At 39.7% G+C, this 18,622-nt stretch overlaps 1 protein-coding gene across 2 annotated transcripts in view; it reads right to left on the reverse strand.

Annotated features, from left to right (window-relative positions):
* The window catches only part of atf2 (activating transcription factor 2), a 36,884-nt gene that overhangs the window by 2,101 nt on the left and 16,161 nt on the right, over positions 1-18,622 (reverse strand). Inside the window, exon 12 of one of the 2 annotated variants that reach the window (XM_088414836.1) lies at positions 9,269-9,373. In XM_088414836.1, coding sequence (XP_088270962.1) covers positions 9,306-9,373 — 68 coding nt within the window. In that variant the 3' untranslated portion in view covers positions 9,269-9,305. Of the gene's footprint in view, positions 1-9,268; positions 9,374-14,693; positions 17,064-18,622 lie in introns of those variants that run through there. The other variant, XM_088414835.1, reaches the window with a different exon arrangement.

An 18,622-nucleotide genomic window follows, 5' to 3' on the forward strand; every position in this document is an offset into this window, starting at 1 on the left:
TCGGTTCAAGTATCGGTGTCCAAACTGCGGCTTGGGGGCCATTTTCGGCCCGCTGTCCATATTCTCGCGGTTTTCGGCATATCCTTCATTTGTGTAGCGAATAGTCGACAACGTATATTATGTATCGATCTGGCCAGTCGCTTTAATGTCTTCTGGAAGCAGGATCATAGCTTTACCTAATTTTAGGCAAAAAAAATAGTGGTGATTAGTTGACCCATCAAAAAAAATAATCGCTGATGAATTGACTGTTGGAATAGCGACAGCTATTCATTTGTGTCATTGTAATTTTTTTTGTCTCTTTTGACTCATTCAAGTCCCAGTGTCCTCACTGGAGGACATCCTGGCCTTTCCATTCATGTCTCGTTTGTTTGCGTGGTATGCAAAGGGACACAACAGTGGACACAAATGAATAGCTAAGTCTTAGGAGGACAGTATAGTGATTATAAATGCCACACACACGCACACACACACACACACACACACACACAATTACTGTTTATTATTTATTATTCATTTAATCAATGATGTGATGGAATTTTCGACTGCATTACCAGTTAAAAAAATATGTAATTGTGACAGCAATTGACTAAGCCATTACGTACATGGTGATATATTTTTTTTTCTGCAGCATGAAAGTTGTTACATAAGGAAATGTTCCTCTTATACTGCGCTGAACTGCACGACCCATTTAAAGGCCAGCCGCGCTCGATATGATTTGGATGTCCATCATAGACGTACAGATAATCATGTTCTGGATCATATACAGCCGTAAGAATCCTAATCTGAAAATCCTGGCTCACAGCAATAAACTTAAAATGTACTTTTAGTGATGTTCAACCGACCTCAAGTTAAGCTGCGGGAATGACAAAGTTATGTAATCGTTTACGTAAGCAAAAAAAAAAAAAAAACAGTGAGTGAGTGAGAGTGAGCTCAAAGTGATAAAAAAGCTTTAAAAAAATAACAAGATGTTCACAATGAAAAGGGATGGGCAATAAATGGAAATAATTCCATTAATTCGTCGTTTTAAAAATGGAAGATTTGAAAATGTGCTAACTCGTGGAATGGATGTTTTGCAGGAGTTGCATCATACTGGACACATGCTTTACAAGACATGTGTGATGAAGTGCCGGCCATTTCCCAAAATTCTTTTAATTCTTTTACTTCTTTTAATTCTTTTACCTCAACATTTGAAAATGAATAAATATTCATTTCTTTGCAAGAAACTGCAAAGAAACTGCGTTTTTTTTTGTTTTCAAGTGTGAAATCCAAATTCCGCACTTTGTTTCACTAGTGTGTTATGGTAATTCTGGGAAACAGCAATAATAAAGTATCTCTGGGTCAATATGACCCGGAAGTGTGTGTGTGTCAAATTATCCTAAAGTGTCACAAACTATTTTTTGTGTGTAACCACACTGACTAACAACTTGCGTTATTTTATTTTTTTCCTTAGGAATGGAAGTAATATTTGTGAGGATTGCGGGTCATTCTGACCCGTGGCTAGCTTAATTATCTAAATAAATAAATAAATAAAATACACGATCAAAAATGAGCAAAAATGCCATCTTTTTAAAATTTGATATGTTGTTTAGAAAAAAGATAACCAGAATTCCTGCCGCAAAAACATACATTCAAGATTTACTCAAACATTCCAATGGGTCGAATTGACCCGCGACACAACAGATCATTTTTTTTGGACAAATTTGTCTACATTCTATTCGCAGTATAATGGCCAATGGATGGCACACTCCTGGTAATTTGACAACTAAGTGGTGGCGCCATTTTGAACTTTGGCATGCTGTCACCATCCGGATGAAATTTCAGCTCCCTGGTGCCTTCTTTCAATACTTTCCCTTTGATGTAAAGATCAAAGGGACGGAAAAAATACTGCACAAGACCTCGGCTGCTAATTCTCCCAAGAACAACCTAGAAAAACCTTCCGGCGTCCTTGACATCGGGCACCTCTAAAGCCTCAATAAATAAATAATCGACTTGGCGTGTGACCAGCCGGCTAGCTAAGCTAACAAGACAACCGGCGGTGTATAAAAGAATTCCAATAGCTCCTCATGGGAACCAGCGAATCCAAGCAGATGCTGTTTATCTGCAGCCGGCGAAACATAGGCTGCAATATGCTGGAGCGTGCCACAGGTTTGCGTCCTTTGCAGCCCAGTCAGACATTGAGCAGATTACAGATCACATAATGGAGCCCTGCTGCCAAATGGAAGGCGCTGCCAGCTGTCCCTAAACTATAGTACTGAGCTGTACATTGAAGGGCCTAGATGATGCTTTTTCCACTTTCCGCCATTAAATATATGCCTATGAATCACGTTCCGTACCAAAGATTCAATACAACAGATATATTTTGATATACATTATTATTTTTTTGAGGGGGCGGAGGTAAAATGGCTGGTAATAAACAAATTAAGTAATGACGTAAGTACGGTAATTGATCATTTCAGCTACAGTATTTTCCGCACTATAAGGCGCACCTAAAAGTCTTAATTTTTTTAAAAAACTGATGGTGCGCCTTATAATCCGGTGCGCCTTATATATGGATCAATATTGAAATTGGGATTCGTGGATGGGGAATGAAGTGATAAAGTAAGCTTGACCTGTTTCTTTTGTGTGATTACAGTTGAACAAGGTTGCTTGACATTGAGTTATTATGTTATTGAGAGTTTAGAGTTATTATTTGAGTTATCATTGTTGTTACTTTGAGTATTACGATATTGCGATTGAAAACGCTTTAAAATATGTCATGAATTGAGGGTGCGCCTTATAATCCGGTGTGCCTTATATGTAGAAAAGGTTTTAAAACATGTCATTAATGGAGTTTGCGCCTTGTAGTGCGGAAAATACGGTAACGAAAAAAATGAAACAATGGTGTTTACTTGGCTGACTTGGTGCAAAATCTCTGGAGGAGTGCCACCCCCCATGGATTAACATTTAATGATAACTAGACATAATATTATATTTAAAACATACTGTTGGTTGTTAAGAACATGTTTATTTACAAGTTGTTGATATTTATAATCATTTTTTTCCTTTTTAATGTAAAACAGTCTAAATCTTACACACTGTCCCTTTAAGGGCACATTAATGGACAAGAAATGCAAAATATGATCACCAAATCTCATGTTTCTCACAGTCATGTAGTTTTGTTGTCCCAAATTCAAGGCTTTGAACCTGAACAGAAAATTTGGTCGATTCATTTGAAAACAATCAATTTTGGTTACTATCAAAAACTGTTCCAATTGTTTGAGGGGGACAACGATTTGGTCTTACTCTTCATTTGTTACCAGTCATTAAGAAGAGGACTTTTCTTTCCGAAGAAATTCAATGAACCATGGCAAAAGACGGCAGAAAAATTGATTTCAATCAGCCCTCTAAATTGGCGCGATAATGAAAGCCCCATTGACGGTTCAACCTTGTTGGAGTGTCCAATTATGTAAGAATGGAAAAAATAGATGGCTTGTTGTATCTATCATCTTTTAGCGCATGTGATTTTCAAATTTCATTTGGTGAGCGTTAAATGCTGGATGAAGCGCTTGTAATTGAGCGTTTCTGCAAAATATACTTTGTATGAATGTTTTGAGGGGCAAGAATACGGCTTTTATTTGCACTTGTGTGGCTGTTTATGTGAAAAAAAATGTGTTATTTCATAAATATTTGTTGTTACTCCATAAACAGCATACAAGTATGTGAAGTTAATAAACAGGGTATTACGATAGATATACTGCCACATTTTAACTTTAGGTTTCTTCTATTTCCCGTAGTTGATCATTTGCATTAACTCATTCAATGCCAGAGACGTATTTTCACGTTTTTTTTTTTTAAAGTCCGGACATTAAACCCCAGTATTAAATAGATACTGAAGAGCATTAATTTCCCGATACTTGAGTATTAAATCAATACTTAAGTATTTGGGATTGAATGTCTGGACTCTTAAAAAAAAAAACGTAAAAATACGTCCCTGGCATTGAATGGGTTAAAAAAAACTGTTTTGACGTGGGACTACCTTCTTTGAAGGAAGTCGGATTGGGTTCTTGAAAGCTCAGATTCAGTTCAACGCTTAATGACAACATTATTCGGGCAATATTGAAATGAACCGGCGATTGTGATCCTGACTTGTCGCCAAAATATCCCGGGCACAAAGAGCCATTCGTCACCGCCGGCGGCCTTTTGTTCTGACTCTCACCGGAGGAAACGGCTCTCTTTGTGCGGCCACGCCGAGATAAAACATTTTAATTATCATTTGGCAGCCTATATATTACTCACTTTTCCCTGGGAGATTCCCAAGTCCGTTGATGAGACCAAAAATGTTCCTCCAGATAAAACTGGATGGAACCGGTTTTGTTTCTATTGCGTTACCTTGAATTTGCGATGAAAATATATGATTAAAAAAAAAAAAAGTAGACCGCAGGACGACCATATGGGTATATCCCTTAAATGACAGCGCATTTATAAAATTAATTTCCCTCCGTCCTGATAGCCTTCACTGGGGTCGTCATTGTCCTAAACAAACAGCAGGCGCTAATTCAAGCACGGCAGCATGTTTGTTCACATAATAGTCTCGTGTCAAAGCGTTTGAAAGAATCCGCCGTTAAACTGCCGCTCGTGCTTATATCAACAGCCGATATTTCATTTGCGTCGCTGGCGGTGTGTCTTAGCGCGTTTTGACCTTGCTCGTGAATAGCGAATCATGATAGCGGAGCGCCATACATCACTGTCTCAAGGCAGGCTGTTGCGGCCACATGATGCTCATTTATCTTTCCTGCAGAAATTGAGTTTAATTTGCTGCAGCTTTATGTTGCAAGCTCAGCAAAAAAAAAAAGGAAAAAAAAAAACCTTGTTGGGGCCACAGTTTCAGGCGAGGTGGTATCTCGTCGTCTCATTAAGTAGCTTTTCTGTCTGGGATTTGCACGCCATGAATCATAAATGATGTTGAGTTTTAAACAAGCGGTGGGAGATATGGCTGAAAAATATCATCTGGATATCCACCAGTCAATCTGCGATGTTGTGATTTTTAATGCGGTAATAAACCAAACTAAATACAAATAAACAATTTATTTAAAGGGTTGAGGGAATACCTTCTGAGACCCAGCCTATGGATTCGTATCCTCTTAAGTGGAAATTTTTGGGGGTTGATTCATTTGCGCTAAAATGCTCAGCTATATCTGGCCCTGGAGCAATCTTTTACTGAAGTGGTGTCCAAACTTCGGCCCTGGGGCCATATGTCTATTTTCGGCAGCACTCAGCATATCCTCCCTCCTGAGACCTCCCGCGCTCAGAAGAAGAGATCCGGACTTTCAAATGATGTCTAATGTGTTCAAGTGGGATAGTTTCATCTTTGCTTTCTTACAGAGACATAATGGACATAACTGTGGACGGAAATGAATGGGCTGGGTCTCCGGAGAATATAATCTGACTGAAACACTACGCATTCTATAAAAGTAACCCATTTAAAATGCTTGGCCTCATACATGTTTTTTTTTTTTTTGTTTTTTTGCGGAGCAGTTTTGTGAATCATTGACTGAATTTGTGGAGCAATTTTCAAATTTTGTGGAGCTTTTTTTCTGCTGGTTTATCCCAGGGACCTGAAGCAACATTTTTTTTTTAAATTTTACAACAACATGACATTATTAACAGACACTATTAATATTAGTATTTCAATTATCAATGTGCAATGCATTTATGAGTTTGAAATGTCCGACCGCGTTTGAATGTGACATACGCTTTGTCCTCGTGTCAGCAGCAAGCGGAATTTATTTTGAAGTTGAGCAATGTAGTGCGTTACAATTAACATTTGGGACCTTCAACAGGCGATTGATTCAGGTAATGTGTTGACGTGAGGCGCCAGGTCCCAAATTTACACTGCAAATAGCCACGCAAAACTTTTAGCTAAATATCTACCCTTGACTGGTGTTTGCAAGCTTTTTACAATAACAGAACCGCTGCAATTTTTTTTTTTTTCAGCCAAATACCCTGTTAGTTGCGCAAAGCATTTGTGGATGAAAAAAAAGCTCAAAAAAGATCCAAAAAAACTTCCATGCCTGATTTGTTAAACTTTGGAATTACATTAACTCTAAACATATTTTGTCCATCAACTCCAGAAGCTGTTGAAACGTACACATTTCTGGATTTTAACTGTCTTTTGAGAGTCACAAATGCATTGCGGATAATTGTCAAAGCTATCAATAAGCGAGACCGGAGACTAAAAACCCAATCGGAGTCAAAACTTATTAAAAAAAGAGTTCGCTTTTTCAAACAAACCCGTTATGACGAGAGACTCGCTCCTTTGTCTTTGATTTCTTTCTCAACCAGAGTGTTCTTTACCATCTTACAAAAAGGAATCTGCCTCCGTGCAAGTAATCTTCTACCCTGTATCCCCTGCTACTAATTTTTTTGCGTATGACTGTCTCCTCCAACAAACATTCCAAAATCTTCCATCACTAACCCATCAAGAAATTACAACAATACTTTTAGTTCCCGGTTGATTGAATATTATACTAGCGCATGATGATCCTCCAGTGATGTATTACTTAACATCTAAGCTCCGACTGAACCTCTTACCCTGAAGTCCCTCACTTCAAGCTTGTTACATCAAGCCATCATTCCAACAATCTATAGTCGTACTTCACTGTCTGGCGTACGGTCACATGATATCCAGATAAGGACGTTACACAAGCGGTGGAATAACGGGGATTTTCAAAGAAGGTTGCCTGGTTTTTCACCAGAGGTTGAACCCTTGATCCAACCACGCATTTGAAACGTTACTTGGATTCGCACCATAGCAGAGAATCATTTGTCAGAGGTTATCCAACCCCCACCCCCCAAGCATGCTCCATTGCGCCACTTTATTCCGGAGAAATTATGCTACGTAATCTCCTCCACAAAGACAAACTCGTTTGTTGTTGCCTGTGGCTCAGGCTCCACTTTCACACTCCCGCTACTTCCTCCAAAGGCCGGTCGAAAATAAATAAAAAACTCGTAACGGGCCGTTATCTAACGTCCTCAGATAAAGGCGGGATAAAGGAGACCGTGGCTATCTGGCGCGCGGGACGGCATCGACCACCTCGAACAAAGACGAGAAGGGCTGCGGCTTCACGGCGTCGTTCACGCGGCAACCGCCGCGTTATTTGCTCTGGGACCAAACGGGGTGACGTGAGAGCAGATCTGCGCAATAAACAAGGAATCGCCAGCATCTGTCAGGGCGGGTTTATGACTTGCTTTGAATGAATATAGATAAAGTCTCCCTAATCCCATAATATTGCTTTCTTGTCCAGGGAATGCCGGAGTTGCCATCTTACATGTGCCCCACAACGGGAGGCTAATAAGATTTTTGTTTTCAGAGAGATGCAATAAAATGGGTGAACAGACCACCAAATGTCTGCGGGGTCGATACTTATCATCTACCGACGTCTTCCAGAGAGGAAACCAAACACTAAGCACTACAAACTGAGGCACGGAATGGTACAACGGATCATAATAAAATATTTAAAAACTTCTAAAATGATCCTTCTTAAAGGGATAGTGCGTAAGATTTAGAGCGTTTTTCATTACGGCCAGCAGGGGGTGCTGCAGGTGCTGCATTTACCATTGTATGTAGCTATAACAAACATGGCCTCCTCCAGAGAAGTGCCACCCCACATGTACTATCATTTCACGATAACTAGACCTCGGATTATATTCAAAACATATTGTTACACATAATACACATAATATCGGGTCAAATCAACCCAAATATTGGCTCAATCTATTTTTACGGTGTGTTGTTTAATTCATATTTTCAAACTGTGATATTCATTAGAATGCCGTGTCTGGACTCTACCTTTTTATAATAAACAGTACAGCAAAAGTTTTTTTTTCCTCATGTCTACACACATAGCGAGTGCTCAAAAATGTCATAACAAAGGAAATCATATGGTGGACCTGCGGAAAAAATATGAAATCATCATAGCCTGCCTACGATTATTATTCAACCCCCGCTCCAAATACATCAATACTAGTAGTGAAGTTAATCTCCATAAAATGACAATATGTAAATGATCAAATCTCTTGAATGTAAATCTGACACCCAAGGCTGAAAAATGATTCAAAACCAATTACAGAAAAGCACTGTTTGCTCGATGTAATTATTGTATATTAATCAGAAATTCAATTTTATTGACGGTGCTGGGGATGTTTCTGGTATACAGAACAGTAACAAAATCAATTGTCATTTCCATTATTTCAAGGTATAAGGTCTATTTAAAAAGGACATATGGAAAATGTTTACTTGAGTCTTTGGGTGGTCTATGCTAGCTAGTGCGAAATTGCACAACCAATTAAATAATGTGTTAATGACCTACAGTTGTGCTCATAAATTTAGTTAGGGATTAGTAATCTTGCACAACTGTGTGTGTTAATTTGCGGTGTATGCCGATAGTCCGTTGTGCTCATAAGTTTACACGCCTCAAGAGTACGTACAGCACCGCTTGGTCTTAACGTATGTAAACTTATGAGCACAACTGTATTTCTGAAAATGTGCGTGTGAGATCGAGCCATTGTGAATCGACATTACACATTGGATTTTTCCAGCCGTGACAAAATCTGCAGAGGGTGGGTGAAGATCCAGAGCCACTTTCAAGTCACCCATAGTTGACTAAAATCCAGAAACTGTAGTGATAAGGTAAGCAGAGCTGCAATGATTTTTTTACTGTTATTCTATCACTTTGTTCAGTCACTGAAAAGTCGTAGCGTTTTGTTACTTTTTTTTTTTATATCCATGTCCACAAACATCTTGAGTTTGGGGCGAAGCAAACATGGAGCGTACTTTTCCGATTTACCAGCAGCTGGCGCACGAGGCGTGAGAGAAAGTCGGATCTCTGCGCTCTTGTCATCAGTCAGAGATTTTTACGGGCTCGCCTAGCATAGCGCGGCCTCTTAAACGCAATGACCTAGCAGCCCTCAGACTGTTTTGTCTTTGGGTCAAGCTCATAACGGACGTCCCTCGGTAGCTTCACTGGGACATTTTATAGGAAAATCCCAGTTTAGCGGGGCCCGTAATCCCATTAAATTAACTGGGCCTGCACGGGGAAACGAGCACAGGGCCGCGCGGGAGCTCGAGCAGACAGAACTAATTGTGGCAAACTGGGTGGATCCTCAAACACGTTGTTAAGCACCGACGTGGACATTTATTGGAACGCGGCCGGCTGATTTATGTCGAGTGTATTCCGGCGAAAGGCCTCTGATGTACAAATAAAAAACGGATTTGTGTGTATGCACTCACCGACCGCAACATTAGGAACACCTGCACCATCCAACAACTACAGGTGGATCTTCGGTCGTAAAAGGTGCAAGTGGGAGTGGTCTGTCCATCTGTCTAGCTCGCTATCTGGATGGCGATTCAGACAAAAACAAGTTTTGAGAAATCAAGCATTCTAATATGTAATTAAAACATTTTTTTGATCCCTCCTCAAAGTCGTCATTCTTGTGATGTTTACTTGCTATTGATGACACATCACTGACACGTGTGTGAATCAATAAATCTAAAAGGCGATAGAGCTACAACCACACATTTCCACTTTTTTGCATACTTATTTGGGATGAGATGTAAACATCAAATATGACATGAGAAAGAAATTCAGTCCTCAGCAAATTTTGGGAGATACTTTTAAGTCCTGCAATGCTGTGATACTTATTACTTTGAGGACAAAAAAAAAATCAAAACAAAACTGTGTTGAACCCTTAAAATGCGATTTTATTTACATGATCAAATGCATTTGCGATATAATACCCGTGATAGAACTTTCTGGTCACCACAAGGCCACACCAACTGTTTATTTATGTTTTAAGAGGCACAAAAATCTTAACTCAAATTTCCCATTGCAATATCTATTTGAAATTTGACAACTCAAATTTCCCATTGCAATATCTATTGAAATTTGACACACACACACACACACACACAAGTGGCATCATTAACCCTTTACAAAGCAGTGGCTTTCAGCCGATAGTTTAAACAGGCAAAAACGGCTTTTACTTTTCTATTTTTAAGTCCGAAACGGACAAGAATTTTCAGGATTTTAGAGAAATTTAGGAGTACGTTAGAACTTAAGCAACAGCTGCTACGGACGTTTTCGGCCATTTTGCCTGTTTGGACGATGGTCCGAAAGCGGCCGGCGTGCCCACTTCGAGGATAAGCGGCTCCATAAAAGCGGCGCACAATATGGCGAACGATGTAACGAAGGCGCTAATGAGCGAGATGAAGACGGCCGATCAATCAACGCAACTGTGCTTACAAAGGCACGGGCACACTCAGTGGTCGATTGGGGGAGGGGGGTGGGGGTGGGGTGGGGTGGGGGGGGGGGGGCAGGTGCGCCATGGGTTGACATTGTAATGCGGTCAATGTCAGTGAGCGCGCAGGGAATGTTTTACAGCTTCTGAAAGAGCATCGTAACATTTTATAGGCAGAATATGAAAGCCAGGAAGAAGCTGCAGGATGAGAGGTTTCTTTTTTAATTAAAGCGCTTAATAGGAATATGGTCATCATTGTAAGTCGTAGCTCAAGGGGCAAAACCATCCTGACGTTCTCTTGAGGTTTAGTTCAGCCTACACTACACAGGAAGGACGGTGAGATCTGAAATTTGATGTCGGAAGTGTATAGCAGAAGCGCTGGCCGCTCGCACCGCCATTCAAATTCAGTACGGAGACAAACACAGTTTGAAAAGACTACTGTAGTGAGAAGTAATTCTGCCTCACAGTTAAGAGGTTCTGGATTTGAATCTTAGCTTTCATTTGTTCCTAGGTAAGCGTGAAATTGGATTCTTCCAAAGAAATGTTCGCCCGTTTTCTGAATTAGGTCATGTGACGTCACGTGATTGGTCGTAATCAGAGCCCTGAGGAATTGCGGTGTCATTTTCGGTCGCCAGGCAGTACCGAATTCATAGTTCGTAAATGCACTGTAAACCCATTCACAGTTAAAATGGATTTTTGACATATTTATTCACTGATTGCAGTCCAGTAAAAATGGATTTTTGACGTCTATGGACGTCAATGGCATTGAATGTGGTAACGTTGCACTTCATTGTGAAAAGGTAAGCAAGTGGATGCTTGCGGATGTGAGAGCGCTCAATCGAATATTTTTACAATTGATTAGCGAACAATTGCAACGATTGAAACGATTAAAACAAAACAACTACAGTTCTTTTTTTTAATCTTGATATTGATTAACCAATTACTGGATTATTAGCATATATTGTCAGCTATTTTTCAGACCCTCTTTTATTCTAATTATTATAAAAAAGGTAAATAATTACCAAAGTTTGAATGTCTAGACTCTAAAGATGAATAAATATGTCTTTGGGATTGAATGATTGAATCAGAATGCCGTGTTTGGACTAATGGAGCTGCATGCAATTTCTTATGAGGAAAACATTTTGGGGGTTGATTTTCTCTTTAAAAGCTTCCATGCAGGATTGGGGGGTATGTACAGATTGTATTAGGGTGGAACTGATATGGATTTTTTAGGAAGTCCATTCCCATAAATTACGGCAACTGATTAAACAGATGTTTGTTTACAAAAATACATTAGATGAAAATAATGGCGAAATTAGCCCCTTTGTTTTTTCCACAATAAACAAATAAAACGGGCAAAACCTTTGACTTACAATTGTTTATCCTATAGTATTTGTTTAATTTTATATATTGTTTTGTTCATTTATTTCCTTTTTTTGAATTTTCTGACATGTTTTTGTTCATTAGAGAGTGATGACTTTTTTTATTGTATTATTTTGTCGAATCTGCAATGAGTTCATGTGAAAAAATATGGACAATATATATATATATTTTTAAAGGTCCAATTGTTGAAGCGCTATGGATGGTGCCCTAAAATTCTAATTGCTTCCCCATCCGCGGTCAAAGCTTCCGTGTTAAGATCGACCCCTTGAAACGGAACGCAAACAAAAGGTGTAGCATGCTAGCATCAGCGTGTAGCGTGGTGTAGCAGTGGCGACAGCGTAGGCAAATTTCATGCAGAAAGACAATGTGCAGACGCAGCGCTCAAACGACTAGACCGGACCAGCCTGGCATGAATACTAATGCGAGCGGCTAATGGAGGAGACCTCCTGGAGCCGTTTTTCAAAGGCCAATGCTCAGGGGAGGGATTGGCGGAGTGGAGCGCGTGCACGTGCCCGCTGGGGCTACGCCTCCGCAACTCTCCAAAGAGGTACGAGTCTTTTCCTGCTATTTTTGGATAAGGTAAACCCTTTCCAATACCATGTACAGTAAGCCCTCTGCAAAAACAACTACGTGTCATTTTTTTTTTTTTTTGCACGTTCAACATTTCCTTGAGACAAAAGGAAGTTTGCAATCTTGGACAAACCCTGACGAGATAGAGAGAGCCGTTATCTTGGCCAACCACACGCCAATGTTGGACACTTAACGGACAACCTTTTGCCCCAATCCGTCCGTTAAATAAGCTCCCACTGTATTTCCAAATCCCCCAGTTTGCTCGGAATATTCCACCTTAAAAAGTCTAGGCCCATCCAGACTTAAAAGTGGCTGTCCAGCCTCTCCTTGTAATGAGTTTTTATCATCTCTCAACTGACTGAATAAATGAACGGCCCCATGATGTGTGAACCAAATCTTCTCTTGCAGCGCATTTGCATCATAATAGAGGCCATCTTGAGTGGCTGCTGCAGGCAGCTTGTTCCTGTTTGGTTTGGGACACAAGCAGCGTATTTACATAATCTGAATTAAATGTAAATCAAGCTGTTTCATCTACGTCTCTCTGGATTTGAGGGGTTAAAGCCCATTCTTAAAAAAAAAAAAAAGTGGCACTCAGCAGCTCTTCATTGTTAGCCCGCGGCGTCTTTTATTCAGCAGCTTGTGCGTTTTTTTTAAAATTTGCCCCTGATGCCCCAAGGAAGAAAAACATGCAGGGCGTCGCTCCGTTTGTATTTATGATACATTTGCCTGTCAATGAAGCTGTTTGGCCTTAATCCTCGCTTAATTAAAAGTGCTGCTCCACACGGGCGCACCGCTAAGGGTCAAACGTTTGCCACATTATGGAATCAATCTGCCTGTCACTGTACCATCTGCGAGGCTCCAAATAAGCCGTTTCGCACCGCCGTTTGCGATTCCAAAGTTGAATTTGGTACCTGGGAAAAAGTTCCAATCAGACCTTTACGATAAAGACCATCTGAAAAAGCTGGTCATATTTAGGCGGACGTTATATTCTTATCATAAATGTTAAAAGAAATTCTCGTCTGGCAGTTTAAATAAAGAGGCAACCAAACTGTGAGTATGACACAAATCAACATAGGCGTTCAAAATTGAGTTTTCATCGGGCTGAGTCAATCCCCAGACTTAAACCCCACAGATCATGCATTTTACCCCACAAAAATGCATTGTTAAAACGCATCCTTAACATCAGTTCAACTTTGTTGCGCTTCAAAATGCAACTGTGTCAGTTGTAAATAAAAACAGAATCACCCACCCCATTCATCTTTTCGCGTCAAATGTTCAGTCGACACGAAGAAAAGCGTCACACTGCGATGCTTTGTACTCATCATCCCCTGAAAGATTCATGTTTCAGCGCAGCAGCAACATTTGCTTGTGGCTTTGTGTATATGTAAAGCCCCCGGCTCCCAAAGCAAACATGTTATTTGTGAATGCCGTGACCTACATAGTAATGTTTACAACTCTCCCTTGTGTGATCAGTAGCTAATCAAGCATGGCCTACTTATGCACTTGTCAAGAAACGCCTTGTTGCTAGGCAGAATTGAGCCAAATTTGTGAATTCAAATCTTTAAATAGCACCTTATTCAAGTTGGTTTCAGGTTAAGTGTGTATTAATGTCACAATGTTTATTATAATAGTTGTTTTTTGCAGTGGGGAAATTTGTGCTTTTATACCGGGCAATGTTTATAAAATATTATATATTTCAATTAAAGTGTATTTTGGGCACTCACGACAGTAGTGTAGTCACTGTAATTCAATGTTGTTTATGGTCATTGAGCACTATTTATAATACCGAATCCGCTCGTCTCATTCCTAACATGTTGCCAGGAAGAGGTACATGCATATTTGCTTGACTACGGCGCCACCTGTCGGAAATATGGCGCTAGTACAACTACCTGAAAAAAAAAACACGGTAGCGCCTGACTAAAAAAATGCCGTCATGCAAATAATATTTGAAGATTGTTTTTGGTTAATCATCTGTTGGTAATGTCTCAAAAATTGCAAAATACAGTAAGCTGTTTTTTACTTCTTTTTTTAAAAAAATAAAAATAAAACATACAATAATGAATTAAAAGAACGTGTGATGCTCTCATTTTATCAAGCTGATCCTGTTTGTTAACATGGATGTCAAACCTGGAGGATTGCTTTTCCTAATTAAAGTTTGCCACAAACAGTGGTGCCAATTTTGAAGGGAAAATGAAGAATAGGTGACCTGTCATATTTATATAAAATGTTTTTTTAGGGCCGCTACCTCAACTTTCACGTTTTAAACGATCTTTAGAGTGCCACTAGATGGCAGTACACACCACAAAAAAACTAGAATTTTTCTAATTTGCTATATTTGGTTATGAAAATAAACCAAGCCAACGTGTTTTTACGATTGACTGACGGTTTATATACAATAATTATTCAGATATTGATTAAAAGTCACAGACCCTCTCTTATTTCTAAACAAATAAAAAACAACAGGCGAATATAAATAGCTATTAAAATGTTTATTACAACAAGTAATCAATTAGAATTTCAGAGCGAACATTCACAAGTCACGAGAACACATTGAACACACGACCACACCCTGATTTAGCATTTCAATTAAAATAACGCTATTTGATGACCGATATTCGACTGAGACCTTGAATTCTCGCAGAGAATTATTGTCATGCAGAAAGCACTTAAAGGTAAATAAATAAACTAAAAAAAAAAAACATCTTGGATGACTACACAGTAGTAAACCAGTATTCATTTTAACATCACGATGGGCCTATTGTATTACTCATTTTAGTGAAAATTCCTAAAAGTAATTGTTCATAAAGAGCTCTCAGCTAGAATTGTTATGAAGAACTAGAAAGTACAACAGCTAAAACACACAATTGTATCAGTGAAGTGTTTCACGCGATTTCATTCAAAAAGGACCAATCAGAAGAGCATCAAATTGTCACGTGTGCTGCACGAAGCTATTTACACTCATTTCAATAGCAAACGCCAGCCAGTTCCCCTTAAATGTCAGCTAACCAATTCTACCAAAATATGAAAGGCGTTGCGCGAGAGGTCGTCGTCATGGCAACGCCCCTGCAGGACTACAATCAACTACACGTTGCTGAAACATCCTCTCGCAGTGAACATTCAAACGGCACAATGCGACGACGACGAATAAAAAAGTAGTCCAATGGGAACATCGGATTCACTCATATACAATTGTGTATGTGTGACAAAAAGCTGCCACTGCTTGGAAGAAAAAAAAAGTAAACCCGTTAAGTTTCTCTAAATGTGCAAAATACAGAAAGCAAAAAAAAAAAGTGTCTGCTTTAATAGTGCTAATGTTAAAAAAATGACAACAAAAAAAACATTCAACCTCTTGACGAGGGATGGGCATTGGACTCAAATTTCAACATTAATGAATCATGCATGACATTACCGTAATTTTCAGAATATTTGCACCCTTAAAATCTATTCATTAAAAAAAATAAAAAAATCAATATAGTCGTTATGACGTTGAAAAAGTCAACCATTTGCCGGACTGGTTTAATTCATGCACCCAGTGCACCATATTTCTGGAGTGTGCCTAACAATTTGGTGTGCCTTACACTTTAAAAAATACAGTAGTCTAAATGTTTTAAACTCGCTTTTGCCTGCTAGTTCGTCTCAAACTGTTTTAAATAATTTAATGTAATTAAATAATAAATAAAACGAAAAAATAAAAGCAAATAATTGTTTAAAAATGAGAATTTATTGTAGTAGCAATAATAAATGTACATAGGACCAATTACTGTAGATTCTGACGTTTTTTTTTTTTTTTTTTTTAACATTATTCAACATGCGACCAAGCTGATTTGTCCATTAAAAAATAAATATTAAATAATTAAAAGTGGTCCATGAGCACCAACGTTTGGCCCAAACTCATTCACTTCCAATGACGGCTATAGACGTCATTTTTATTGTGCTGGTAGTAAATAAGTTCCAATGACAGCTATATAAGTAAAAAAAAAAACAAAATAAAAATATAAACAAATAAAAGATTGGCATGGAACGAGTTAAGTGCTGATAATTGTTGCATCTTGGTGCCAAGGAACGAAGCTGTGAGCTCCATCAAAGCAGTGCTTTGGCGCCATTGTGCACCATCTAGTTAACTACACACTTGTTGACACAAGTTTACTATAATTTTCTCCGGCATTCTAAAACTAACGGCTTAAAGATAACCCAATTATGGCTTGGAAAAAGAAAAACAATATTTGTGTCCATTTTTTGCACCAAACACACTGCCCGATTTGGGTATAAAAGAACCCATAAAGTTGGTTTCTTTTTTTTTTTTCAAGCTTCTCGTCCATTTCACGTTGACACAAGTGATCAGGTCGGATCTCAGAAGAACCTGCTTCTTCCGTCTGTGGAAATCACACTCCCGCTTTTATCTCGTGTTACATGAAAAATCCACCGCATATAATAATGAATAAAGGGATTATGCCCATCCCTGCCCGTGAAGTGTCAAAGAAACCTCCTTCAAATAATTCATACATTACAATACACCTAAAGTGCCATTTCCTTTTGTCTCCATCGCCTACAGAGAGTAAAATCAACGCAAAGAGAGAATACGAAATAAAAAGTCACCGTTCCGAAAAGAGGCGGGAGGACAATCCCTTGATCGCGTTTATCACCGGACGGGAACGATCAGCTCCCGGAAGGCGGCCGGGCGGCGCCGCCGTCATCCGTGCTCCGATTGGCCGAGGCGGGCGCCGCCGAGGAGGAGCCGACCCCGTCGGAGGTGCTGACCGAGCTGTGCTGGATGGCCTCGGCCCGAGGGCTGCCGGGGACCGACATCTCCTCGCAGCCCTCGTCTTTTTCGCCGACTGCGGTGAGGAGGACAAACGTCTTGGAGGAGCCGGCGAAAGCGCTAAAAGCCTTTTCGTTAATCCCCGTTACGTCCTTTCTTTAATTACAGCTCCCTATGTCAAATGTACATCATTTGTTGTTGGTTACCTTGCCAACGACTGCGGCGACAGATGATTACGGCACCTGATTTTAATGATGCTCACACTAGAGAGTAGGCAAGACTTGGAGTCAAAATGCCACCAGCTGTTAGGCACTCGCCTTGAATTAATTGGATCCGGATGGGGAGGAGAGGGAACCCAGACCGCCTTTTCATTTTCTGCCAAAATAAAGCAGGCTCTACTTTTTTTTTTTTTTTTTTAACATTTTAAAGGGAAATTCAATCCAATTTTCTCCTGTACATTTCCCGCCATTCTAAGAAATATCGCCGCGAATTCCACCCGGCAAACATTTTGCCGCTTGCGCTCAATTGAAAATGACATCACAATGGCTCAGGGATCCGTAAGGACCAATCACGGCTCAGCTTGCCAATGTCACATGTTCAAACTAAAAAAAAAAGTGATCTGTGATGTCATTTTCAGTGAACAGCAAGTGACAAAATGGACGCCCCCAGAGTTAATAAAAACAGGCCGATTTTGCTGCTTTGTTTATATTCAACGTACACAATATTAACTCATTCACTGCCATTGACGGATATAGACATCAAAGATCCATTTTCAGGGCTGGCAGTGACAGTCAATTATCCTATCACTGTAAATTGCTGGCATTTTTTCGAGGAAGAACATTTAACACATTCACCGCCATTAATGGCTGTCGATTTTTCCTGAGCTGGCCAGGAAATGAGTGAATTTGAGTGTTGTGTTTATATTAATGAAGCCCCTTAACTCTTATTATCGAAAAAGGAACGCTCTAGAGGGCCAGTATATTTAGAACTTTCGCTCATTTTTCAAGACAAACAGAATATTGTGTGCCATGCCAATGTAAATATGGGTGCTATCATACGAAAGATTGACTTCCATTCCTTACTTTGAATTGCATGTCGGTAATAGCTATGTTGTACGTGTGGAAACAGCGCCATCCAATGGTCACGGTTATCACTACAGTGCTCAATTGGTTTATTTTGCGTAAGCATTAGTCAGAAGAAGTATCAGGCGAGGATTTATTATTTATTACTATTTTAAAAGACGAGAATTCTCATCTATGGCACCCAAAGAGTTAAAACATTTTTTTGAAAATTTCTGGGTTAGCTTCCCCTCAAAAGATTTTCATTGAGGCTACAAAAAGCGAAAGGTGGGGAGCTTGTCCACAACTCCAGCTCGGGTTTCTTCCCAACTGTAATCATTTCAGGTGAGTTCAGGTGGGCATAATTTGCTCAAAAAGATGTTGTGATGTCCCAGCTCTCAAATAAGCGTTTACCTGCTCGCTTTCTATGCTTTGCAGTGAGCAGATGGCGGACCGAGCGTGCCAAGCGCAAGTTGGCTAGCTGGAAGGACAGCCTCGAGTAATTTACTCCGACTCGCCACAGCTACGCCCGGGCAGCACCGTGAAGGAGGAAGCTTTTTTCGGGTCTTGCGGGGAA

Source organism: Hippichthys cyanospilos, chromosome 5 (genome assembly GCF_059441005.1).
Source record: "Hippichthys cyanospilos isolate Australia breed blue-spotted pipefish chromosome 5, RoL_Hcya_1.0, whole genome shotgun sequence".
NCBI classification, from domain to species: domain Eukaryota; kingdom Metazoa; phylum Chordata; class Actinopteri; order Syngnathiformes; family Syngnathidae; genus Hippichthys; species Hippichthys cyanospilos.